Consider the following 27,524-nt stretch of genomic DNA (forward strand, 5'->3'; position numbering starts at 1 on the left):
AGCTCTGCCCAGTTCAAATTTCCTGGTGGCTTTGTTTACACTGTGAGGGGAAAACCGCATACTCAAGCCTCAGTAATGGTGGACACCCCTCCCCTCACCAAGCTGGAGCATCCCAGGTTGACTTCAGACTGCTTTGCTGGCAGCGAGAATTTCAAGCCAGTGGATTTTAGCTTGCTGGGCTCTGTGGGGGTGGGATCCACTGAGTCAGACCACTTGGCTCCCTGGCTTAAGCCTCTTTTCCAGGGGAGTGAACAGTTCTGTCTCACTGGAGTTCCAGGCGTCACTGGGGTATGAGAAAAAACTCCTGCAGCTAACTAGGTGTCTGCCCAAACAGCTGCCCAGTTTTGTCATTGAAACCCAGGGCCACAGTGCTATAGGCACCCAAGGGAATCTCCTGGTCTGCAGGTTGCGAAGACCACGGGAAAAGCATAGTATCTGGGCTGGATAGCACCATCCCTCACAACACAGTCCCTCATGGCTTCCCTTGGCTAGGAGAGGGAGTTCCCCAACCCCCTGTGCTTCCCAGGTGAGGTAACACCCCACCCTGCTTTTGCTCACCCTCCGTGAGCTGTGCACACTGTCTAACCAGTCCCAATGAGATGAGCCAGGTACCTCAGCTGGAAATGCAGAAATCACCCGCCTTCTGCATTGATCTCACTGGGAGCTGCAGACCGGAGCTGTTCCTATTTGGCCATCTTGCCAGTTACTAAAACAGAAATTCTTACTCTCTTAGAAGTTGTATTCTTATTGGGGAAGACAGACAATAATATATGCAAATATATACACACATGCACACATGCACACACAGACATACCATAATGGCAGGTCAAGGTAAAGGCTAAGAAGAAAAATGAAACGAAATTAAGGCTAGAATTTGACAGAGGGATTGGTGTTATTTTGGAGGGTGGTCATACAAAGTCTCTCTGAAAACATTTGAGCAGAAACTGGAATTAAGCAAAAGATCAGATCATAATCATATCAGGGAAGAACTTCCACACAACTAGAAAGGCAAATGATTAAGATAACTTTCATGCAGAACCAAAGTTCTAGAGAAAATTTTAAATTGAGATCATCAGTGTTAAAAGGAAAATAATTATGCCTGAAAGCAATTTTAATTCTATTTTTAGTTAAAGAAGAAAAGAAACTCTGAGCCTAAGCTTAACTTTCATATTTTAGACAGAAGGCACAAAGGTTATTTATGGTCAATCTAGCTGGTGGGCTCAGTGGCTCACGCCTGTAATCCCAACACTTTGGGAGGCTGAGGTGGGTAGCTTGTTCGAGCTCATGAGTTTGAGACCAGCCTGGGCAACACAACGAGACTTCCATCTCTACAAAAAATATCCCCAAAAAATTAGCCAGGCATGATGACACGTATCTGTAGTCCCAGCTGCTTGGGAAGCTGAGGTGGGAGAATCAATTGCTTGAGTCTGGCAGGCAGAGGTTGCAATGAGCCAAGATTGTGCCACTGCACTCCAGCCTAAGTGACAAAGTGAGACCCTGTCTCAAAAAAATAAATAAATAAAGTTAATTGTGGTCAATCTTTGAATTAGAAACATAGATTCAAAATAGTGTAGTAAAATAACAAAACACCACTATTTATAAACAATTTATTTTCATGAAAAGGCAAAGAGACCATTAGTCAGGAGTGAGAATAGCCACTCAGGGCCCCACTCTAAGAACATTCAACAGGAACAATGCAACTACAAGCATCCCATTGGTGGTAAGGACATTTTACACACACGCACACACACACAGACACACACACACAATTAGAAAGTTTTACATTCATTAAAGTGTTTGATAATAGAAAAGGGAAAGATATGCCTTTTTTCCTTGCATTTCCTCCTTATTGAAGTATAGCTTACATTCTTATTTCTGCTCATCAAGAAGCATCAAAGGACTAAAAGAAAAAAGAACTCTGGGGTTGCCCTGTCTTTCCTTTTCCATCTCTATTGCCATTTCTAGTACATGTGGCTGATTAACACAGGAAAGAAACAGGAGTAAGAAAGGCTATGATAACTGACATGCAATAATGTACACATCTCTTAAGAGTATGCTTGTTTAATTTCTAACATGTATATGTTTAACCACCACCCAGATCAAGATATAGAAAATCCATCCCCAGCTTCTCAGAAGTCTCCTTCATTCCCCCATCTACCTAAATTTAACCGCTATTCTGACTTCTATCAGGATACATTTATTTAGCCTGTGTATTGGACTTCTTACAAATGAAATCACAATAGCATATGTTCTTTTTGTGTCTGAGTTCTTTTGCTCAGTGGTCTGTCTGTGAAATTCATTCATCTTGCTCTATGTAGCATTAATCATTTATTTACATAGCTGTTTAGTATTCCATTACATGAATATACTACAGTTTATACTTTTGATGAACTTTTGGGTTATTTCTTGTTTGGGGTTACTATGAATCAGTCTTGGGGTTATTAACATTTTCGTGCATGTCTTTTGGTGAAAATAAGCATTTATTTTTGTTAAGTGCATATCTAGGATTAACATTACTGATTCATAAACTGGACCAATTATCTAATTTGCAAAGCTCAGTGCAAAATGAAAATGTAAGGTCACTCATTTAAAAAGTGGGGGGGGAAGTGTTATTAAAGGTATGAAAACGTAAAGCTTTTTCCTTTTTTCCACTTTCTTTCTCTCTCAACTTGTCATGATATTCTTTTATCTGCAATTTAAAGTCATTCTAAGTAGAAAAAAATTAAAATGTTTAACATTAGCTTGAATTTTACCATTCATTTTGTATTGTACCCAGTGGCAGTTTTAAATGCAGATATGAGAGGATTTAACCTGTATGCAGAATCACTAAATTATGCAATTTGTATTTATTAGTTTGTACATGCATCGGCATTTCATTCTTAAAAATGCTACACAGAACTAAGTTAAATATTTTTCTTTCACTTCTTTAAACATGCACATTATGCTAATACTTTCTACATTCAGTTTATTAGTGAAAAAGAAAAACTGAAAGAAAAAAGAACTCTAGGTTGCCCTATCTTTCCTTTTCCATCTCTATCACCATTTCTAGCCATGTGGCTAATACAGGAAAGTAACGGGAGTAAGAACGGCTGTGATAGGATTGTTTGTGTGTGTGTGTGTGTGTGTTTCTTAAAATGGCATTGCCCTCTCTCTGCATTCAAAGCAAATTCTGCTTCAAATGGAAATGAGGCCTCTTCTGGTTTTCGGAGTCCCCCACTTACCATGTACTCCTTTGAGTCTTATTGAACTCCCAGATACTTGGCTCCAGCTAAAAATCTAGGCTCATGGAGCATGGTGAATGCTAGACCTGAATGTAGCAAGGAACAGCAGCAGACACGCAAATTGACCTTACCTCCTCTGGGCATGCTCCACATTCTCATAATACTTCACTTACAAAAACAAGTTTAAAAACAAAATTATTAAGAGTTTTAAGACATGGATAGGCAAGCATTAAACCGCACACAAAGCTCTTTGGAGTTTGGGACCCTGAGCGACTACACAGATTGCCTGTCCATGATGCTGGCTCCATCTGGAAAATCATTTGTTTTCTGATTTAACCAGTTTAACCAATTTAACACCAGCAATGTAAGAATGTTCTAGATGTTCCAATGTCTCACCAGCACTTGGTATTGTTTAACCATCAAAACAGGAGTGTACTAGTATCTCACTGTGGTTTTACTTTACACTTCCCTGATGACCAGTGATGTTGAGAGGACTGTTTTCTATTTTGATATCTTCTTTTGTAAAGTATCTGTTCAAAGTTTTGCCCATTTTTATACTGGGTTGGTCTATCTTTTTCCTGCTGATTTGTAAGAGGTATATTATCTGCTTTCTTTTGATATACATATGTATTTCAAGTATCTTCTGATCTCTACTTTTTCACTCTCTTAATGGTGTATTTTGGTAATCAACAGTTGTTACTTCTAATGAAATCTAATTTACTAATGTGTAGCTTTATAGTAAATTTTGATATCTTGATGTAAGTTGCCCAATCTTATTTTTCTTTCTTTTTTTTTTTTTTTTTTTTTTTTTTGATACAGGGTCTCGCTCTGTCACCCAGGCTGGAGTGCAGTGGCACGATCTTGGCTCACTGCAACCTCTACCTCCTGGGATCAAGTGATTCTCCCACCTCAGCCTCCTGAGTAGCTGAGATTACAGGCACACGCCAGCACGCCCAGGTAATTTTTATATTTTTAGTAGAGACAGGTTTTTGCCGTCTTGCCCAGGCTGGTCCAAACTTACTTTTCTTCATCAAGATTATCTTGGTTCTTCTAGGCCCTATTTTAAAATTAAAAGCCCCCAAATAATCCGTGTGCTAACCTAGCATTTTCAAAACTCTTCAGATATTAACTCCCTAAATTACCCAGAAAAGAGAACTATGCTACATCTGAGGTGAAACCAGACTACCTCTGGATTAGAATTAAAGCAAACTATTAATATTGTGCTTTGTTTTTCCATGCCACAAAAGAGGAATCTTTAGTTTCTTTTCACATACTCTAGCTAATTAGCATCCCTGGCAGGTACAACCATCAGCTGAATTATTATCAACAGTTGTTGCATTCAGAATTTTTTCAGTAATCATGAATGCCAAGGTCATCCAACACTTGCAAGGATTTTCATCTTCTTTATGACCATCATTTTTTATGATACTGACTAAAGTAACTTCTGCAACTATTTATAAACCCTTCTAGAAAATATTGTTTCTGTCATCAGCAGTAATGTTTCCATAGTAGTTCTCAACCGCAAAATAGAAAAGAAATGATGAAACATTACAAATCCTTGAGTTAAAAAAACTTCTTTGAAATTAAGTGAAAATTACCTAATATCCAGAACATATGTATATATAAAACACAGTGTTCTGCATAATATGTTATATATGATGCATATATATTCTTCCAGTTTGCAGTTTGTCTCTTGACTCCCTTTTAGTGTCTTTTCATGGCAGAAATTCTTTATGTTAATGTAGTCAGACCGTCAATCTTCTGATTTATGGCTAGTCTTTTTATGTCTAAGAAACGCTCTCTGACCCCAGGGTCATACAGATGTTCTACTATCTGGTCTTCAAAAATCTTCCTTCACATTTAGCTCTTATATTGGCTTGTTAGGGCTGCAATAACGAAGTACCACAAACTGAGTGACTTAAATAACAGAAAGTGTCTGACATTTTGAGGGACTAGAAGTCTGAAATCAAGGTGTTGGCAGGATTGGTTCCTTCTGAGGCCTATGAGGAAAAATCTGTTCCACGTCTCTCTCGCTCCTGGCTTCTGGTGGTTTACCAGGAGTCTCTGGTGTTCCTTAGCTTACAGACACATCACCCCATCTCTGCTTTTATGTTCATATGACATTGTCCCTGTGCATGTGTCTGTGTCCAAATTTCTCCTGATTATAAGGACATAGTCATTTGGATGAAGGGCCCACCCTACTCCAGTATGACCTCAGCCTAACTTAACTGATTACATCTGCAATAACCTTATTTCTGAATAAGGTCATATTCTGAGGTACTGGGGGTTAGGACTTCAACATCTGAATATGCGGGGACATCATTCAACCCATAACAGCTCTTTAATTTATCTAAATTATTTTGTAGATGATGTAAAATAAAGTACATACCCAGTTTTCCCAGAACCACTCCCTGAAAATCCCATCCTTTCCCCACTGATCTGAAATGTCCCTTTCACTTATCAAATGTCACGAAATGTGGGACTCTATATACTGTTTCACAGATCTTTGTGTCTACCACAATGTCTGAAGGTAATTTTATGAGTCTTGTTATGTGTAAGGGAAAGTCTCCCTCTCTAAACTTTTTCAAAAATGTCTTGATTATTTTTAGCCCTTTGCAATTCCACTCAAATTTTATAATCACTTTGTCAAGTTTCATAAAAATCTGTTACAATGTTGTTGGAATTGTATTACATCTGTAACCTAATTTTGAGAGATACTGAGTCCTCAGTCCATAACCACAGCCATATCCCTCCATTTAAAAAGGTCTTCTTCAAAGTCACTCAATGAAATTTCATACATTTTCCTATAAAGATCTTGTATGTCTTAGATATTTTTCATGTTATTACAAAATAGCACTTTAATTTCATTTTAAATATGTATTATTGGCGCACAATTGCTTTGAGGATATTGAATGCATGAATAGAAACCTATAAACTCTCACATTCATATTTGTAAATTACCCAGAGATACTTTTCCACTGTCTGTGCATATAATCATATTATCTATGAAAAACAACAGTTTTATCATCATTTCTAATTCTTGTAACTTTCCTTCTTTTTCTGCCCTGCCATAACAGCTAGGACATCCAGCATAATATTGAATTCAGAAGGAATGACAGAAGACATACTTGCTTTATTCCTGATCTTAAAGGATACTTTCAGTATGTCATCATTAAGTATATGCTCATGAAGCACTAATATCTTCATTATTAGATGAAGGAAGTTGACTTCTATTCAGAAGTTGCCAGATTTTGTTTTGTTTTGTCCTATTTAAATAGACATCTGATTTCTCTCCTTTATTTGTATTTGTAGTGAATTACAACTACTGATTTTTATGATATTAAAACGACTTTACATTTTTTGAATAAATGCTGCTTTGTTATGATGGATCCTCATGCATTTTCTCAGTGTGATTTTTTGGCAATAGCTTTATGGAGCTGTAATTCACATTCCATGCAGTGTATTCATGTGAAGTGTGTAACTCAATGGTTTTTAGCATGTTTGCAAAATTCAGCTACCATCATCACAATCAATCTGGGAATATTTTCATTACCCCAGAAAAAAAAATCTGTACTGTTTAGCCATCACCCCCAAACCACTCTCAACCACCACCTGCCCCAGCACCTAAAACAACTAATCTATTTTCTGTCTCTATAAATTTGCCTATTATGGACATTCCATATGAATAGAATTTATTCCATATAAATAGAATGTGTGGCCTTTTGTGACTGGCCTCTTTCACTTAGCATATGTTTTCAAGGCTAATCCATCCATGTATCCATACTCCATTCTTTTTGACAAATAATGTTTTATTGTGTGGATATGCCTCATTTTATTTATCCACTCATCAGTTTATGGACATTTGGGTTGTTTCCAATTTGGGGCTATTATAAATAATGTTGCTATGAATATTTGTGTACAAGTGTTTGTGTGGACATATATTTTCATTTCTCTTTGTTAGATACCTAGGATTGGAAGTGCTGGGTCATATCATAGCTCTTTGTTTAACCATTTGAGTAACTGACACACTGTTTTCCAAAGTGGCTGACTCATTTTATAGGCTCACGAGCAGTGTATGAAGGCTTTTATTTCTCTACATCCTTGACAATATTGTTGTCTTTGTTATTATAATATGGCACTTATACCCTAGTGGGTATGAAGTGTGGGTTTCACTGTGGTTTTAAACTGCATTTTCCTGAAGAGTAATGATGCCAAGCTTCTTCTCCTGTGCTTATTAGCCATTTGTAGATCCTCTTTGGAGAAATCTCTTGTCAAGCCCTATGCCCTTTTTTTACTTGAGTTGTCTTTTTATTATCAAGCTATAAGGGTTATTTATATATTTTAGAATCAAGTCTTATTAGACATACAATTTCCAAATATTTTCTGTCATTCATTTGGTGTCTTTTCACCAGTTTTAGTGGTGTTCTTTGAAGTGTGAAAATTTTTAATTTTGGTAAGTACAATTTACCTATGTTTTCTTTAGTTGCTTGTGTTTTTTTTCTGTCATGTTTAAGAAACCATTTTCTCACTCAAGGTCATGAAGTTTACCTTATATTTTCTTCTAGGGGTTTTATAACTTCAGCTCTTACACCAGATCTTTGATCTATTTTGAGTTAATTTTTGCATATAGTATGAGACAAAGTTCAAAGAATTTTATTCTTTGGCTATGGATATACAGTGTTCTGCATCATTTGTTGAAAAGACTACTCTTTTTCCATTGAATTGTGTTAGCACCCTTGTCAAAAGTCAATTGACCATATATTATTATTATTTTGAAATTCTCATTATATTTTATTGATGTATATGCCTGTCCTTATGTCACTGCAACATTAGCTTTGTAGTAAATTTTGAATCAGGAAATTTGAGTCCTCCAACTTTGCTTTTTAAGATTATTTTGACTATTCTGGCTCCCTTAAATTTCTATATGAACTTTAAGACTAACTTGTCAATATCTGCAAAGAAATCAGCTGGTATTTTATTAATGATTGCACTGAATCTGCAGATCAGTTTGGGGAGTATTACCATATTATCAATATTAAATCTTCCAACTTATAAGCATTGAATTATTTCCATTTATTTAGATCTTTAATTTCCTTCAGCAATGTTTTTTAGTTTTTGTAGTATAAGTTTGTACTTCTTTTACTAAATTTATTCCTCAGCATTTTATAGTTTTTTATACTATATTTTAAGTGGAATTGCATTCATTTTCTGATTGTTTGTTGCAACCAGGTAAAATAACACAATTGATTTTTGTATAATGATCTTGTATCTTTCAACTTTGCTGAACTCATTCATTAGTTCTAATAGTTTTTTAATGGGTCCCTCCGGATTTTCCATATACCTGATCTATATCTAAGGGTACGTCATCTGTAAATAGAGATAGTTTTACTTCTTCTTTTCCATGTCTTTTATTTCTTTCTTGCTGAATTGCCCTGTCTGAAACTTCCAGTTCAATACTAAACAGAAGAGGTGAGTGTGGACATCTCATCTTGATCCTCATTTTATAGGGAAAACATTCAGTCTTTCACCATTAATTGTGATCTTAGCTGTTTATTCATACATGCCATTTATCAGGTTGAAGAATCCATTTTATTTTTAGTTCTTGAGTATTATGAAGGGGTGCTAGACTTTTTCAGATGATTTTACTGACTCTATGGAGACAATCGTGTCAGTGGCTTTTGTCCTTTGTTCTGTTGATATGGTATATTACATTAATTGATTTTTGGATATTAAACTAACTTTGCATTCCTCAGCTAAATCCCACTTAGTCATGATATATAATCTTTTCTATATGTTGGTGGATTCAGTTTGCTAGTATTTTGTTGAGGATGTTTGTGTCTATATTCATAAGGAATATTGACGTGTAGTTTCATTTTATTATTATATCTGTGTCTGATTTTGGTATTAGAGTAACACTGGCCACTTAGAATGAGTTAAGAAGTGTTCTCTTCATTTTTGGAAGTGTCTATGAGAGACCGATAGTCATTCCTCTTTAAATGTTTGTCGAATTCACCAGTGAAGCCATCTGGGCCCAAGACATTTTTAAGATGCCTTTCCACATACATTTTATGAATAAATTCATCTATATCTAAAAGATAATCTTGCTAGGATTTTGATAGGAATGGAATTAAACCTATTCTTTCTTTGGAAAGAATTGACAGCCTCACAAAACTTTTTTTAAAAATTAAAAAGAGGCCGGGCGTGGTGGCTCAAGCCTGTAATCCCAGCACTTTGGGAGGCCGAGACGAGCGGATCACAAGGTCAGGAGATCAAGACCATCCTGGTGAACACAGTGAAACCCCGTCTCTACTAAAAATACAAAAAACTAGCCGGGCGAGGTGGCGGGCGCCTGTAGTCCCAGCTACTTGGGAGGCTGAGGCAGGAGAATGGCGTGAACCCAGGAGGCGGAGCTTGCAGTGAGCGGAGATCTGGCCACTGCACTCCAGCCTGGGCGACAGAGCAAGACTCCGCCTAAAAAAAAAAAAAAAATTAAAAAGAAAACAAAGAATTTACAGCCTTGATTTTTAAATGTATTAGTTCATTGAGTACTTACATTACTGTGCAGTGGTATACATGATTGATATATTTGAATACATATAAGATTGATATATTTGAATATTTGAATAACCATGTCTTGGTATACTAAGTAAATAAAGAAGTACTTAACTGAATTATCAAAACTAACACCAAAACTTTACATTCCACGTTAAATGTATAAATCCTTTCTGTGCAAATCTCTCTTAGGTTTACCTCACATTAATTCAATACACAGAATAAGAAAACAACTGATGAAAGAAGAAAAAATGTCAGAATATATGGATGATAAACAAGATATGATTCTGACTTTCACATAATAGCTAATTTGTCCAAATTACTTCATATCCTGTACAGGATAGTTGAACACTGAAATGGAGATGTGAGGATTTCAGAAAGGGAGTGTGTCTGCACATAGACATGTGTGTATTTTCTGTGTGGGTGCATATACATGCTGGTTAAGAAATAGACCTTTTGGATTTGCAGCTTAAAATACATAGAGAAAAACTTCAGAGAAGTTTTATTTGTTTTAACAAAATTCATTAGCAATGTACTACATTCCCAGCATTATACTAGACACTAGAAATATAAAAGAGAACAAGACTGGGTGCCATGACTCATGCCTGTAATCCCAGCACTTTGGGAGGCTGAGAAGGACAGATCACCTAAGATCAGGAGTTCAAGACCAGCCTGGCCAACATGGTGAAACCCTGTTTCTACTGAAAATACAAAACAATTGGCCAGGTGTAGGCGCGGGCACCTGTAATCCCAGTTACTCTGGAGGCTGAGTCAGGAGAATCACTTGAACCCGGGAGGTGAAGGTTGCAGTGAGCCAATATCATGCCATTGCACTCCAGCCTGGGCAACAACAGCAAGACTCCATCTCAAATAAAAATAAAAATAAAAAAGAAGGAAGAACAAGGTACAGTTCTTGCCCTCAAGAAGTTCACAGTCTAATAGCCATATATGTAACCACTTCAATGTACTGTTATAAATACATATATAATTGATACATATTTTTTACATTATCAGAACTGTGTGATATATATGGAATACATAGAACAGTGGCACAAAGGAGCCATAAGAAACACTGGAAATAATGCAAGAAATATACTGAAGATGAAGATGGAAGGATATCACGATTGAATAGAGCCACAGAAGTCTAAGAGAACTCTCAGACTTCTCACTTGGGTAACAGAAAATACAGACACTGTACAGATGAGTTCAGCTTGGGACAAGTTGAAATTGAGGTACATGGGACTTATAAGTAGAGATGGGGAATTAAGAGAGGGATTTCTAGAGCTCAGCGAAGAGGTCTAGATTGGAGATTGAAAATTGAAATTGGTCTGCTGCAGTGCCTCACACCTGTAATCCCAACACTTCGGGAACCGAGGCAGGAGGACCACTTGAGGCCAGGACTTCAAGACCAGCCTGGGCAACATGGCAAAACTCATCTCTACAAACATAAAAATAAAATTTAAAAGTTAACCAGGCATGGTGGCACGGATCTGTAGTCCTGGCTACTTGGGAGGTTGAGGTGGGAGGACTGCATGAGCCCAGGAGTTCAACACTGCAGTGAGATATGATTGTGCCACTGCACTCCAGCCTATGCCACAGACATTGTCCTCCCCGCCAAAAAAAAAAGGAAATCGCCCATGGAAATATTGTAGAGTGAGAAGAAAAGTGAATAAAAAGACAAAACTGAAGAACTCTAGTGTGTAGGGGATTGTTAAAGAAAGAGGAACATAGGGAGAAAATCCAGATGCCACTGATTGTATATTATAAAGGTAACCTGTGGTTGCCTGGGAACATGGCTGGGGGTAGGGGTGGATGTCAGTGAAATTCACAGAGGCCATCACAGGTGTATTCCCCAGGAAGCAGACTCCAAGGTAGACTTTAGTATGTACGGTGTTACTGGGGAGGGCCCTTGTGATAAACACCTGCTGGAGGGAGGAAAAAGAAGCAAGAGTGGACACAGGTGAGCTGTGAGGAAGGTTCAGCAAGAGCCTTGGCCAAAGGAGCTCTGAACTTAGAATGGACATAATCACCCCAAGTTGGACCAAGATGACTAGGTCTTCATTGTCCCACATCTGATTAGTGATTGGAACTGAGCCTTGGAAAGGGACCTGACCTTGGGTGAGTCAGTTCTCAGCCACTGAGGGAGTCCTTGAAAAGGCTGACAGCTGGAGGCTTCTAATATTAGCACTCCAGGAGCATGGACAACAAATCCTTCTTTGAAGTGGAGTCTGGGTGGTGCATCATAGTGTCTAACACAGAGACCAAGGCCACACTGTTTGGATAGAGTGGAATTGAGAATTAATCCATATATGACACCAGAGCCGTGCAGTTTCCTCAATATTAGGCCATCAGTTGGCCCATAACCCATCCTCCATTTGTTCATTAAAGGATGGAGATATGAAGAGTCATGTCACTCTTTGAACTCTCACTTGGGGGCCAGATAAATTGCTTATTTGGAATTTCGGTAAACTGAAGGGGCCATTTCTGTAGTTATTCGACTCTTCCTCTATTCTGTAGGCATCAAGAAATGAGTAAGTTTATTTGCTTTCAGCCATATATATATATATGTCTATATAAAAACGACCCATCTTTTAAGAAATTGTTTCTCCTTGGTTTCCTCCAGATTAAAGTGACACAAACTTTCTCTCTTTCTCTCTCTCTCTCTCTTTCTCTCTCTCTCTCTCTCACACACACACACACACACACACACACACACACACACACACACACACAGAGTACCTTTATATTCTGCAATTTCCAAACAATGGAATATCATTCTCCAATAAAATAAACCAGGGTTCCATGGAAAAATAGCTGGTTTTAGGGCTAGCAGAGATAAATCCAAGACAAGGCTGGAGTCTCTTACATTACCAGAAAGTAAGGAAGTGCTCAGGACAAATCAAAACAGTATGGGGGTATATCAAGACGACACAGGAGTCAACCTGAAAGAGCTCACAATGGCAAAAGCTGGAACAATTTGAGCAAGAAAATAAAGAATGTAGCATTGGACTATAACCCAAAGTATAAAATAAATACATCTGAATCCATAATAATTTAAATAAGTGATTTAAATAAATCAATAAGTAAATAGGGAGAAGGGACCGATCTTCCTTGCAGAAGATTTCCAAATAACATACAAAGATACTTCCTCCCATCAGAAGGGGGAGCTTAATTTTGGCCACCACCACTGTCCCTCCCCAAGGGTAGGTTAGACTTAATGACTGTCTTCTAAAATATAGAGTAGGAAAACATAAAACAATACCTTTACAGTAGAGAAACCTGGCAAACACTTCCTTAAGCAAGTGATGAAGGTTAACATCATTATCAATGTCATGTAATGTTGTATACTCTTGATATGATATGATAAAAAGAGCCCTTCACCTCTGTGGTACTTTTTCAAGAAACCATTAACTCCAGTCTAATCATGAAAAAAAAAAAAAAAAAAAAAAAAAAAAAAAAAAAACCATAAACCCAGACTGGGACACATTCTACAGGATACCTGGCCAATATTCCTTAAGACTATCAAAACAAAAAAAAAGGAAGAACTGAGAAACTATCAGACTAAAGTCTGAGGAGACATGCGGACTAAATGTAGCATGATACCCTGGATTGGATCCTGGAACAGAAATAGAAAAGCTAGAGAAATCCTGGCCATGTGTGGTGGTTCACACCTGTAATCCCAGAACTTTGGGAGGCCGGGGCAGGTGGATCACTTGAGGTCAGGAGTTCAAGACCAGCCTGGCCAACATGGTGAAACCCCATCTCTACTAAAATACAAAAATTAGCTGGGCGTGGTGGTGGGTGCCTGTAATCCCAGCTACTCGGAAGGCTGAGGCAAGAGAATCACTTGAACCCTGGAGACAGGTTGCAGTGAGCAAGAGATCATGTCACTACACTCCAGCCTGGGTGACAGAGTGAGACAAAAAGACAAAAAAAAAAAGGAAAGAAAGAAAGAAAGAGAGAGAGAGAGAGAGAGAGAAAGAAAGAAAAGAAAGAAAAGAAAGAAAGAAAGAAAGAAAGAAAGAAAGAAAGAAAGAAAGAAAGAAAGAAAGAAAGAAAGAAAGAAAGACAGACTAGAGAAATCCAAATAAAATCTAAGTTTGCTTAATAGTAATGTGCCAATGGAAATGGAAGTTTCTTAGTTTTAGAAATGAACCATGGTGATGCAACTGTGTGAGGAGTGTACAGAAACTCTGCACTACTGCCTTTGAAACTTTTCAGTATACAAGTACAAAAATAAAAACTAAAAAGTTCCTTTTGTTAAAACATGGTATTGGTGCAAAATGGACAAAGAGACCAAAGAGTAGACATCTAAAAATGACCCAATACATATATCTTCAATTGACTTTCAACAATAATGGCTAAAGCAATTTAATGTGGAATGAAAGTCTTTTTAACAAATAGTACAAAAACAGTAAGACATCTATTTGGAAAAAAAAAAATCTCTAATCTTTTCTCATACTATATACAAAAATTAGCTCAATGTATTGGAGACCTAATTATAAAAGCTAAAACTACAACATTTCTAGGAAAAACCATCTTTCAACCTTCGGATACACAAAGACTTCTTACGTGAGACCCCACAATCATAAAGAAAAAAATGAAAAACTTGACTATATCAATATTAAAAACTTTTGCTCTTACAGACATCATTGTAAAAATGAAAAGGCAAGTGAAGTGGGCAAAAATATTCGCAACACACATATCTGACAAAGAACTTGTACCCAGAATATGTAAAGGACATCTACAACTCAATAATGAAACAACCCAAATGTCTATCAACTGGAGAATGGGCAATCAAATGGAGTATATTCAAATAATGAGACGGCAGGGAAACATGGATATATTTACGTTTCTGGATGGTTTATGCCATAGACTGTCTCCTCTTCCACAGGGTCATTTGCTCCTCACATTGCAATGGTGTTAGACCTGGAGCCATCTGGTCTCATTGAAAGAGTAATAAAATTTATCTCCCCACCATAGCCAAATGTTTATATTCCAGGGTAGGTACTTTCCCCTTTGCCTTCCTGAGAGAATTAATTTACTGTCCAAGAAATGTGTTGACTTTAGGGAGCTAGGGTTTTTCTTCTTCTCTCAGAAGAAGGCAGTGGCAACTAACTGGTATGTAACCTATATAAACTCAATATTAGATTGTCTTTTTATTTTGTTTTTAATTTGTTTGAAGCAATTCATTACATATGCTGGATATCAGGCCTTTGGCAATTATATTCATGCTGTTTTACAGTTCAGACCTCAAAAAACAGTAAGATATCTACATAAAAAAATTAATCTTGACTCTTTTCTCATATACAAAAATTAGCTCAATGTATTATAGACTTAACTATAAAAGCTAAATCATAACATTTTCTCAAGTGTAAAAGGCATATAAGGAAATTATTAAAAGCACAAACTTTGAAAATAGATGAACCAGCATTCAGTTTCCAGTTTCAGTTGCTTATTAAAGGAATGACCTGTCCAAGTCTGTCTCCTTGTTTTGAAACTTGGGGTAATGTGACTAACTCTCAGAATTGTTGTCAGGATTGAAGGAGGTAGTTAGTAAATTTAAATTTCTTAGGTAGGATCTGACTTAAATAAAGAATTCAGTAACTTCATATTATTAGTATGTGTTATCCTTGGAAACCATTTAGGAATTAAACTATTCCATAGAAAAAAATTATTTTTTGTCTATGGCATTAGTGTTTGGGGTGGGAGGTAAGGAGTAGTGGTTTATGGCCTTTTTGATCAGGAAGCTTGGAAATCCTATACATCAGTTTCCACAAAATTAAGATCTCAATGTGGTAAATCATGACAAGAGGAGTTGTAAAGTTGAGAAGTAGAAGAAAACCTCAATTCAAAAACATCATTTCAGAAATCTCTGAAGGACACACTAAACATTACATTGCCTAGGAAGGCTTAGATGGGGAGGAACCAGGACTGCTGCTTCCCAAAGTTAACAGAGGTGGGTAAGAGGTTAGATGCAAAGGTACTAAGGAAACCCGCTAAGGTGAGTTCTGGGTCACAGATGCAAACAAAAGAAAAACTATTACTCCACTCTTTATTTCAATGCATGGGAAACATCAACTGCATACATGGCAAGTTCTCAGGTCACACTCATCCTGCAGAACCCTAGGCATTCTGAGGACAGAGTGGTGACTCTGTGAATATGTAAAAGCAAGCCTTAGAGGTCAAATTTTGACTGCCTCTGACAAGTGCCAAGGGGAACTTGAAGAGGAAAGGAGAGAGGGGACGAGAGGCATGCAGAAAACTGTTGGTTCTCAAACAAGTGACAGCCCACTCATGGGAGAAGAAACTCCAAGTCGCAGTTACCCCATGCCCTACCCCATTCCCACTTCCCAGCTGGAGGAAAAACTTGGTGGAATAATGAAATGTCACTGTGCAAGTTCAGAAGGCTTAGGAGGTAAGGGAAGGCTTTGTACAAGTTTGCTTTAGCCTCTTGAAGGATCTGAACGATTCATATTTGAACAGAAATGCATAAAAAAGTTTAGATATCTAAAAATGATTGGCCCCAAACACTTTTGTAGCAAACATTTACCCTATTTAACCCACAAGACTTAAGATAATAATGATGAAACTAAACTAATACAATTTATAATTAAGAAGTAAGAACAGCAGCAACTCAAGATAATATTGATAATGTACTGATCACACAGAGTCCTTCCTAAAATGTTCTGGGATTACAATGAGTCCAGTTGGGAAAATAGAAACCACACTAGTCATTTCAACAGAAAGAATCTGCTGTAAGGAATTGGTTAAACAAATGTTGGAGTATAAAAACGTAAAAAGGGGATACTGAGATTGAAAGAGACAGAGTGACCACTAGAAGCAACTACCACCATCAGGGCTAAAGGAACAAAGGGCAGACGTGGGGTTTAGATCCTAGAAGCGAAGCCTCCACGAAACTGGGACTCAGACCTTTGAGAATGGGGCACAGCCTACTCAGTGCTGTTATTTCTCAGGAGATGCAGTGAAGCTGATTCTGGGAGTACAGGAAGAAGCTGGGAACTATAAACAAATGCTCCTGGAACTAGCTGTCCTTGCTAGGGTCAAGAGGCACTGTGGGGCCTTAGTGACAAGAATAGCAAATAAATAGGAAACAAGTCCCTTCTTTCCTCATCCATCTTTCAGGATTCCTTCAGGGCCCCTTTTGGTGGAAAGGAAAAGAACCAGCTAACAAACAAGAAAAGTAGTTTGGGCTGGGCGCGGTGGCTCACACCTGTAATCCCAGCACTTTGGGAGGCCAAGGCATAAGGTCAGGAGATCGAGACCATCCTGGCTAACACGGTGAAACCCCGTCTCTACTAAAACAAAAAATGCAAAAAATCAGCCGGGCGTGGCGGCGGGCGCCTGTAGTCCCAGCTACTCGGGAGGCTGAGGCAGGAGAATGGCGTGAACTCGGGAGGCGGAGCTTGCAGTGAGCCGAGATCGCGCCACCACACTCCAGCCTGGGCGACTGAGCGAGACTCCGTCTCAAAAAAAAAAAAAAAAAAGAAAAGTAGTTTGAAGAGGCCTCACGTCAGCACCACGAAGCTAACATCTCAGCCTAAGGGGCCCTCTGACCCAGATTCCTCCTGTTTCTAAGTCTTTCAGGGAGGAGAAAGTAGCATATTTAGGCAACTCAGAAAATCCTGCCCCATCCTCTATCTCCTTATTCCCTCTTTACCAAAAAAGATCTTTTTTTAATACTGAAGACCCCCTTTTTAAAAAAAAAGAAAGAAAGAAAGAAAAGAAAGAAAAGAAAAAGAAAACAATAGTTGCTCTAATTGGAGTATCATTTCCCTTTATTGGAGCATTTGAAAACAGGCATTTAAGGGCAAAAGAGATGGAACACATCTGAGGTAAATTGTGTATCTCTCTACAGGCTGTGCCCAACCTTTAGAACCACCTAGAAAGGTACAAAGCTGCGAGCCTCTCTCGGATTTTTCATATAGTATTTCAAGACTTACCTCTTAATTGCACTCTTCCCTGCTCCCATTATGAAGAGCATGGAACCTAGAACACACTGCCTTGTGTGGAAGTCCACACACCACTGGTCACAGGCCACTCACAGGTTTGGGGGACTTCACGCTGATTCCTAGACTTTCTGAGTTTCCCTTGCCTCATCTGAAAACTGGGCCAGGACCTAATTGCAGGTTGTGAGAGTTGAATGAAATCAAATTTGGTCAATGACAGACTGCATATACAAAGGTGGTCCCATAAGATTATAATGGAGCCGAAACATTCCTATTGTCTCTAAAGACCTTCCAGGAAGACAAGATGTGGAGGTGGCATCAGTGGCACTGACAGTCCTGACCCTGTGCAGGCCTAGGCTAATGTGTGTGGTTGTGCCTTAGTTTATAACAAAAAATAAAAGAAAAAGAAAAATAGAAAAAGCTTATAGAAAGAACACAAAGAAAAAATATTTTCATACTGCTGCACAATGTGTTTGTGTTTTAAGTTAAACGTTATTACAAGTCAAAAAGTTTAGGTCGGGTGTGGTGGTTCACGCCTGTAATGCCAGCACTTTGGGAGGCCAAGTTGGGTAGATCACCTGAGGTCAGGAGCTCGAGACCAGCCTGACCAACATGGCAAAACTCAGTCTCTACTAAAAATACAAACAAACAAACAAACAAATAGCCGGGCGTGGAGGCACCCACATGTAATCCCAGCTACTCTGGAGGCTGAGGCAGGAGAATCATCAGAATCGGAAGGTAGAGATTGCAGTGAGCCAAGATTGTGGCACTGCACTCCAGCCTGGGCTACAGAGCAAGGCTCCGTCTCAAACACAAATAAATAAATAAATAAATAAATAAATAAATAAATAAAGTTTAAAAGATTTAAAAGTAGAAAGTAAAAAATCATAGTAAGCGAAGGTTAATTTATTATTATTGAAGAAATAATTTTTAATAAATTTAGCATAGCCTAAGTGTAATACAGTGTTTATACAGCCTATAGTAGTACACAGCGATGTCCTAGGCGTTCACATTCACTCACCACTCACCAACTTAGCCAGAACGACTTCCAGTCCTGCAAGCTCCATTCATGGAAAGTGCCCTATACTGTACTTTTGCTGTACCTTTTCTACGTTCAGACATGTTTAGATACACAAATATTTACCATTGTGTTACAACTGCCTGCAGTATTCAGCATGGTCACTTGCTGTACAGGTTTGTAGCCTAGGTGCAACAACAGCCTATACCATAGAGCCTAGGCGTGTAAGAGGCTATACCATATAGGTGTGTGTAAGTACACTCTAAGATGTTCACACAAGAAACTCGCCTAAGACGCATTTCTCAGGAGGTAATCCTGTCATCTTAAATGATGCATGACTGTAAGATCTACGGCTGAGTGCCTAACTGTATATTGAGAAATAACTCTCCATTTCATCCGTCTTCCGGTATTGAACTTGAAGTGACCATCAGACCGGCCTAAATACCAGAATCTCTTTGCAATGCGCTCACCTCGCTCATTACCAGAAGGTTTTACCTGCCTAGTGACTCGGTTGGTCTGGGCATGAGCCCGGAGAGGTGGAAACTTTCAGCGTCTCAGGACTGACAGTCGAGTGGCTGGGAACTATAAATCCGCGAGAACTGCCCTCGCGCTGCCATCCAGCTGGCTAGTCGGGGGCGCGCGCGTGGGGGCTGCGCGAGTCGCTCGCACCGAGTTCCTGGGGAAGCCAGGGAGACGCGGCCGCGGCGCCTCGGTCCTGGGCCTCGGGTCGCCTGAAGCGCCGCGCGCAGAGCGTCGGGAGAGAAGGAGGCGCCGCGCCGACGCGCTTGGCTCCAGCGGGCACGGGACGGAGCAGTCTGCTGCCCCCCGACATATGACCCAGCCCCGACGCCCATGCGGGCTCCCAGCAGCCCGGCCCTGAGGCCGCTGCTGCTGCTGCTTCTGGCGGCGCCGTGGGGACGGGCAGGTAGGTGGGTCGCGCCGCCAGTGCGGGTCGGGGATGTCTCCGGGCCGGGGCCCCGCCGGGCAGAGCGCGCGGCCGAGGTCTCCCCTCCCGCTCGCCGGCCGGGTTTCGCTTTCGTGCAGGCGGAGTACGAGGTGCGCGGGGGCCGGCGTTTGCAGCCCAGGGGTGCGGGAAGCCCGGGGGACACTCGCCGCCGCCGCGCGCACCCTGGCTCGGGGTCAAGTTTGCAGGTCTCCGCGCTCCGCACTTTCAGTCTGGAGGATTGAGGTGGGGTGGCGGGAGTTCGTTCGGGGGCGCTCTGCGCGGTGCCTACAGCCTTTAACTTGCGGTCGGGGACGGTAACCATGCGGGGCCCCTAGCCGGCGCGTCCCAGGCTCCCGCCACCATCGCCGCGGCCGCGCCGAGGCGCCCCTGTAGATTCCGCGTCTGGGCCGCCGGGCCCCGCGGTCCTGCAAGCCGCGCGTTGCGAGATCCGCGCTTTAAAAACCAAACTCACTGAGAGGGTCAGCCCCGAAGGAACGGGATCCAGAAAGACGCAGCTTCTTAAAGTAAGCTCCCCCTGCCCTGGGTACGCCGTTGTTTCCTTTGCAGTTATGACCATGTACAGACAGTGCTCTTTGATTTTTCAGAAATAACAAAAGATTTAACTCGTTTACGACGTAAGATAACTGAAGAGCTCTTTCGTTTTGTTTGGTTTTTAAGTTTAAACTCTCTACCAGTTGGAATCCAGTAAACCAGAATGATTCACCTGATTGCTTTTTTTCCTGTATTTCTCGTATATGAGAAAAAAGATTTTTTTAAAAAAACAGAAAAACAAAAAACAAGATATCCGGGATCCTTTTTTAAAAAAATTATTTTAAAAAACAACAACAAAGCTTCTCCAAATACTGTGCTTTGTAGACACTTGGTTCAGGCCCCCGCTGTCTTTTAACCCAGAACTGAACAGTAAGAGTGAATGCAGGAAGAAAGTTGACGGTGAATCTGGAGTCCTTGGTAGTTAAAGAAGAAGTTAAGTTCAATATAGTTACAATGGTAAGAAAAGTATGCACACAGATCTTGGAGAGATTTTCAGTGATAGCTATTATACATAAAATATTTTATCTTCTAAATTTATCAGAAGTTATAGTTATTTTGCCTTTTAATATTCGCTGATAAGCTGAATGGGAAGAAACGACTGACCGGCAAATATTGAGCCTTCAACTAACAGACAGAAATTTGTTTTTATTTTTAATCGAAGAGAGAAGGCTGGGCACCGTGGCTCACACCTGTAATCCTAATACTTTGGGAGACAGAGGCATAGGTGGGAGGATTGCTTGAGGCCAGGAGTTTCAGACCAGCCTGGGCAACATAGGGAGACCCCCTGTCTATACTAAAAATTAAAAAAAACAAAAACAAAAAACTAGCCAGACATGGTGGCAAACACCTGTAGTCCTAGCTACTCCATGTGCCCAGGAGTTCCAAACTGAAGTGAGTTATGATCACACCACTGCACTCCAGTCTGGGCAAGGGTAAGACCCTGTCTTTGTGGGGGGGAGGGGGAACAAAGAAAGAGAGAAAGAGAAATAAAATTGTTGGGTGCTGACATTACCAGGTAGTAATATTCTTGACTTCAAAACAAAATTCGCAAAAGAAACAATAAGAATGCTTTTCTGACCCAAGAGACCTGGATACTTTCTTACCTCTTCTTAGGGTGTTCCTGTCCTCTCCTGGGTCTTTGGGGTAAGGTCTAAGGACTGCTGGGAAGACCTCCTTAGAAGCTGTATGTAGTTACCTGGATACTACCTGCTCTTAATTGAAGGTGTATCTACAATGTCTTCTGTACAATATGGGCTTACTAAGAGTTCTATGGCTTTGCCACTCTCAGGTAGATTAATGCTTTAATGCTCTCATTTTTTGAACTTTTAAAAAATTTCATCTCGCAGCTCAGTGCCAGATCAGGCTGTAAAATACCAAAACATCCAAAGAGGAAAAAAAAAAAAAAATTGGCATGTCATGAACCTTGTAGGGAAATCGTGGTATTTCATTTCAAATAAAGTTGTAATGGAATTCAGAATGTCTATGCGGCTCCCTCAAGGCAGGTGCAAGACACTGTCATTCACTCTTGGACCCCTCCAGGGACAGAATTTCACAGGGAAGTTTATCCTTACGGCTTATCAAACTCTGCCCTGTTGGCCTATCCCATATCCTGTCCTCAGGAAAGATAAAGAACCATGGTTAGCATAATATAAACAGGCATTTAAAGTCACTAAGATAGAGTGGGAGACGATGACTTCTCAGGTCATGTGTCTCCTCTGCTCAAAGCCCTTCAGAGGCTTCTACTGTTCCTGGAATCATTCTCAATTCTTCTACAAGATCCTGTGTGGCCAGTTCCTGTCTGTCTCTCCAGCATTATCTCACACCACCTAGTTCCTGCTATCCTGGCCTTTTTCTACTTTCAGAGCAAGCCAAAGTGTTTCCCATCTCACTCATACTGGCAGCTCCTCCGGAAGTTCCTACTGGAGATTCATACTGGCAGCCCCTCTGCTAGAATGCCACTGTCCCACTCTATCTGCAGCTAACTCCTGCTCAGACTTTGGCCTTTCACTGCCAATGTGCTTCCCTCAGGAAGGTCTTCCCTAGGGAGTTGAACAATGAAAACACATGGACACAGGGAGGGGAACATCACCCACCGGGGCCTGTCAGGGGTGGGGGCTAGGGGAGGGATCGCATTAGGAGAAATACCCAATGTAGATGACAGATTGATGGGTGCAACAAACCACCATGGCACATGTATACCTATGTAAGAAACCTGCATGTTCTGCACGTGTATTCCAGAACTTAAAGTATATATATATCAAACAAACAACCAAAAACAACAGGGTCTTCCCTAAATCCCCAAAGAGGAAAAAAGTACATCTTATGATGTTTATTAACAAATAAACCTAACTTTAGTTTTGGAGCTTTAGATTGCAATCTAAATATTAAAACAACTATGCTTATTAGAATGAATTAATGGAGTGAGAGTATTTGTCAGAATGTCTCTTCTTTGATACAAACATGGCAACATTCAGTATTTTATTTCACTGAGAAGTTATTCCTGGAAATACTTCACTCACACACACACATACACAGAAACATAAATGATTCCAGTGAACTAATTAAACTTGCAGAATTATTTTCTTTTTTTAACTTTTAATTTTGAACTAATTTGGGACTTGCAGAAAAGTTTCAGAAACAGCACAAAGAATTCCCATATCCCCCTCACCTAGTTTCCCGCAATTAGAACATCTTATGTAACCATTGTACAGTGTTCAGAACCAGGAAATTAACACTGGTATAACACTACTTACTAAACTATAGACCTTGTTGGAGTTTCACCCGTTTTTCCAATAATGCCCTTTTTCTGTTTCAGGATCCAATCCAGGATCTCCCTTTACGTTTAGTGATCATGTCCCCTTAGTCTCCTCCAATTGGGGACAGTTCCTCAGCCTTTCTTTGCTTTCATGATCTTGATCCTTTTGAAAAGTCCCGGTTACCTCTTCCTTAGAATATCCCTCAGTTTGGGTTCATGTAAAGTTTCCTCAAGCTTAGAATGAGGTTATTCCATTTTGGCAAAAATGCCACATAAATTGTCACTTCAAAGGATTTGTAATATCAACATGTCTTCTTAATGGTGATGTTAACCTTGATCACTTGGTTAAGGTGGTCTCTTCAGAGTTTCTTACTATAAAGTTACCATTTTTCACTTTGTGACTAATAAATATTTTGCAGAGAGATACTTTGAGATTATGCAAAAATCCTGCTTCTCGCCAAACTCACACCCAACTAGTTTTAGTATCTATTGGTGGATTTTGACTGCAACAACTACTATGTCTAGTAGTGCTTTTTATTTCACTCTTTTCTTCCACATTTATTCATTGGAATTCTGTTGCAAGGAAGGGCCATCTTTTTTGCCTTTTTAGTTACTTATTCAGTTGGTTAGGTATATCAGTGTGGACTCCTGGATGTGTCTTATTCTTTCATTTATAATCCAATACTATCATTATCAGTTTTATTGCTCATGCTGTTCCAGCTTTGGCCACTAAGAGTTCCTTCAGTTTGGCTTCTGTGTCCCTCGGAGGAACCCCATCTTTTTTGAGCACTTCATTAACTTTCTAGCACCAACAGCATTCCAGACTCATCTGTGTTTTCCCTGCCCCAGGCCTGGAATTAATGACTTCCTTAGGAAGCTCTGGTTCCTTCTATTGGAGAAAGGTGTTTAGAAACTAAGATTTGGGTGTGAGGCATGCTTATTGCTACTGGGATGTTGTTTCTAGGTGCTTTCTCAGAGCTGAGAAATATGTGTGTGTAGACTAACCTAGTTATACACGCACATCTATATTTCTGTATCTGTCTCTGGGTGTGTATATATATTTAAGACCGTGAGTTTATAATGGTGCCACCAATTTCAACCTAACAATCAAGGTTCATTCTAGCCCTCCTGTTTCATTTATAGCTTCTTTGTCTAACGGTGAGAAACCCAGATGTCATTATCTACAATAGACGTATTTGCCTAATTCTAATATAGTTTCAGGATTGCTAACTCATGCTGCTATGTGAAAAACATGTACTTACTAAATTATAGCCTTTATGTACAGTTTTCTTGTCTTAAGCTTTATAATATCCAGTGAAGATACTATTGACCAAAGTTACCTGGGTTAGTCCTTTTTTTTTCTTTACTCCTTTTGGTGTGGTTATTCTATCCATTTGGGAGAAGTTCAGTTCATTTGTTAAACTGCTTGTATTACAATTTGGGATCCCCCCATGCTAGTTGTTTTGTTTGTGGCGTTTGGGGTATTAGGCAGCTAGGTGAAATAATTACTGTGCTTATAAAAGTCAGAACTATATAAAAAGGTTTTCTCAGAGAACTGTGGCTCCCTCCTGAGCCTTACTACTCCCTTTCTATTCCTCACCATACCACCACCTCTTTCCCATTACACTATAAATGTGATTATGATGTTGTGCTTACACTGTCATTGTGATATTCTGACAGCATTTCTACTTTGTTCTTGGTCCACATTCCATGCCATCTCCTTCATTTCTTGTTTATTTTTTCTGAATTTCTTTTGCACCAATGAGCAAATATGTGTATGCTTTAAGATCCAGGTCTAAATCTGATATCTGTACTGTAGCTAATGGAGGATTTGTTCGCTCAAGTGTTCTTTTTATCAAAAAAGCGTGTCTTCTTTTTCAGCCTCTCTCCTATTGCCTTTCAAGCAGATTTGGGGTAATTTCTTATCTATAGATTTGCAGGCCTCGCCATCTATCAGCTCGAGGCCCAGCCCCAGCCTCCCCAGACAGTATCAAGTACCCAACATCCAAGCGTATGCCTATAGGTATATCCAGCCTCACTTCTCACAATGTGTACTCCTCCTGCCTGGAACTACTCAGCTTCCTATAGAATGAATTCTGGAAAGGCAGTATTCGCAACCTGGAGAGCAGTTAAGGAGATTGGTTTCCCATGGGAAGTGGCGTGGAATAGGAACGAGGTAGTAGTCCTGAGGAGGAAGCACCGCTTCCCTGATTATACCTTTTCGTTTAGCTCTGACTCTTAGAACCATGAGGTAGGATGTATATATTTAATTTACTTATAAACTGTGGGTAAAGACAATAGGCAAGTGGGATTACTGCTGTAAAATTAAGATCTCAGTATAAACATTTCAACATAAAACATTTGCTGTTTTTATAATTTTTTAATACTGCGTGTCTCTATGTTGCCTTTTTTAGTGCTTGGCATAGTATTTTTCACAAAATGGTTATTCAGTAAAGTTGTATGGTTTGCTTAAAAGCAACTTTCATTATATGCGTGACATTTTAAAAATGACTTTCTATTGCACCATTTTCTTCAAAGTACAATTTTACCAGGTGTCATTGACATGTTGACTTCCATATTGATTTAAAAAAAATGATCATCTGAGGCTTAAGGCAGCATATATTTTATGGAGTAAAACCACGTTATCCATCTTAATTATAACATTATACTTTTGCTATCATCGTGATGTTCTGACAGCATTTTTACATGTTCTTAGTCTACAGTTTATGACTACATGACACAAAATTTGGTATCAGAAACATGAATTAAATCACTTTAATCAATTCCAAGATCTATCAATTACATATAAAACTGGAGAACAAGGCCGAGGGTAATGGCTCATGCCTGTAATCCCAGACCTTTGGGAGGTTGAGGCAGGAGGGTCACTTGAGGCCAGGAATTTGAGAGCAGCCTGGGAGAGAACCCATCTCTACAAAAAAAAAATTTTTTTTAAATAGCCAGCTTTGGTAATGCCTAGCTACTTGGGAAGCTGAGGCAGGAGGATCACTTGAGCCTGGGAATTTGAGGCTACAGTGAGATATGATCTCACCACTGCAACTCCAGCCTGGGCAACAGAGCAAGATTCTGTCTTAAAAAAAAAAAAAAAAAAGGAGAATGAAAGAACTATAGAAAGAAAGCATGCTGGTCAGAGACATTAAAATTAAATACTTCTTCTGCTTTATCTTTCAGAATTCCTTTTGATGTAGAAACCCAGAGTTGACAGGACCTTAAAGGTCACCTCACCCAGCTGCCACTCTCTTGATTGTCCTCTGCAGCATCACTTCCAAGTAATGACCTGTCTGCTATGTGAGCACCTCTCATCACAGGATACTCACTACCCTGCACCCAGGCAGGCAGGATGTCCTGTCACTGCAGATTTCAACTATTAAAAAGTTCTTTCATAAAATGAGCTGAGCCTTGATCCTTCAATTTTCACTTATTGTTAGTCTTCATTCTAAGCTGATGAAGTCATACTGGACAAGTTGTTCAGGTCATTGAATGCAACCATCACATTTCCTCTGTGTCTTCTTTCCTCTCCAGAAAACCACTTCCCCAGAAAACTGCCAGGCGCCTTCTCTCTCCCAGTATTTCCAGTGTATGTTCCAGTTTGTTTGCAACCTCTCGGGCTGACTTCCTATAGATCATGATGAGGCTGCTGGTCTACAACATTCTAAACACTGAACCTTGGAAGGTTCATTTACCCTCCAGTGATTCAGCATCGGATTCTTGATGAACGCAGGCCTCTGATGTCTAAAAGGCACCCTCCTTCCTTATCTTTGTTGTCATCTGTGAGACACAGACCCTCATTCAAATGCAGAATTTCATATTGCTCTGGAGGTGATTTTGTTTCTGTTTGCTTCTTACAGTATAGAGAATGAAAGTATGGCATAGTGTTTTATCTAGAACTTATGATGATGGTGTTAATTGCAACTAAGGCTACTCTTTTCTGAAAGGACAATTTTTATTGACTATAAATATCTATACGAAATTGGGTCTGTTTTTTGAGGGTAGTGATCCCTGCATGACACTTTGCACCACCAAAATGGATACCTCAATTACTACCCACTGTTCAAGCAAATGCCAACTCTACCCACATACACAGAGAAAAGGTATACTTTGTCCTGTACAGACTTGTGGGGAAGCTTTGTTTGTACTTCTTGATTTCAACATATATATCATGTCTACTTTTCACCCAGCTTCCTCTCAGCTGGATAATCCAAAGTTCCATTCCATACAGCTACATTTGCATTTCAATGACGTGGGATATTTTGGCAGCTATATGCTCCTAGTTAAACCATTTGTTTACATTATCAACCCTATGTAAATGTCCTCCTTACCAACTTTGCAGGATTGTCTTTTGTTTTTGTTTTTTTGCTCAATATCAATCCCCTCATCTTCACTTTCAGGAGACTCCAGCAGCTCTTAGAGCATTCATTTTTCTTTTCAATAAACATTGTGCTCATTGTTGAGGAAAGATACAAGCAAGCAACAGACACCTAGTCTATTGGCT

At 39.6% G+C, this 27,524-nt stretch overlaps 1 protein-coding gene across 4 annotated transcripts in view; it reads left to right on the top strand.

Annotated features, from left to right (window-relative positions):
* The first annotated feature begins 19,063 nt into the window (after positions 1 to 19,063).
* The window catches only part of IL20RA (interleukin 20 receptor subunit alpha), a 43,067-nt gene continuing 34,606 nt past the window's right edge, over positions 19,064 to 27,524 (top strand). For 2 of the 4 annotated variants that reach the window (XM_010379484.2, XM_030929555.1), the window contains exon 1: positions 19,064 to 19,686. In XM_010379484.2, coding sequence (XP_010377786.2) covers positions 19,614 to 19,686 — 73 coding nt within the window. In that variant the 5' untranslated portion in view covers positions 19,064 to 19,613. Of the gene's footprint in view, positions 19,687 to 19,965; positions 20,232 to 27,524 lie in introns of those variants that run through there. The other 2 variants (XM_010379485.2, XM_030929556.1) reach the window with 1 other exon arrangement.

The sequence above is a fragment of the Rhinopithecus roxellana genome, chromosome 4 (assembly GCF_007565055.1).
Source record: "Rhinopithecus roxellana isolate Shanxi Qingling chromosome 4, ASM756505v1, whole genome shotgun sequence".
In the NCBI taxonomy this organism is placed as follows: domain Eukaryota; kingdom Metazoa; phylum Chordata; class Mammalia; order Primates; family Cercopithecidae; genus Rhinopithecus; species Rhinopithecus roxellana.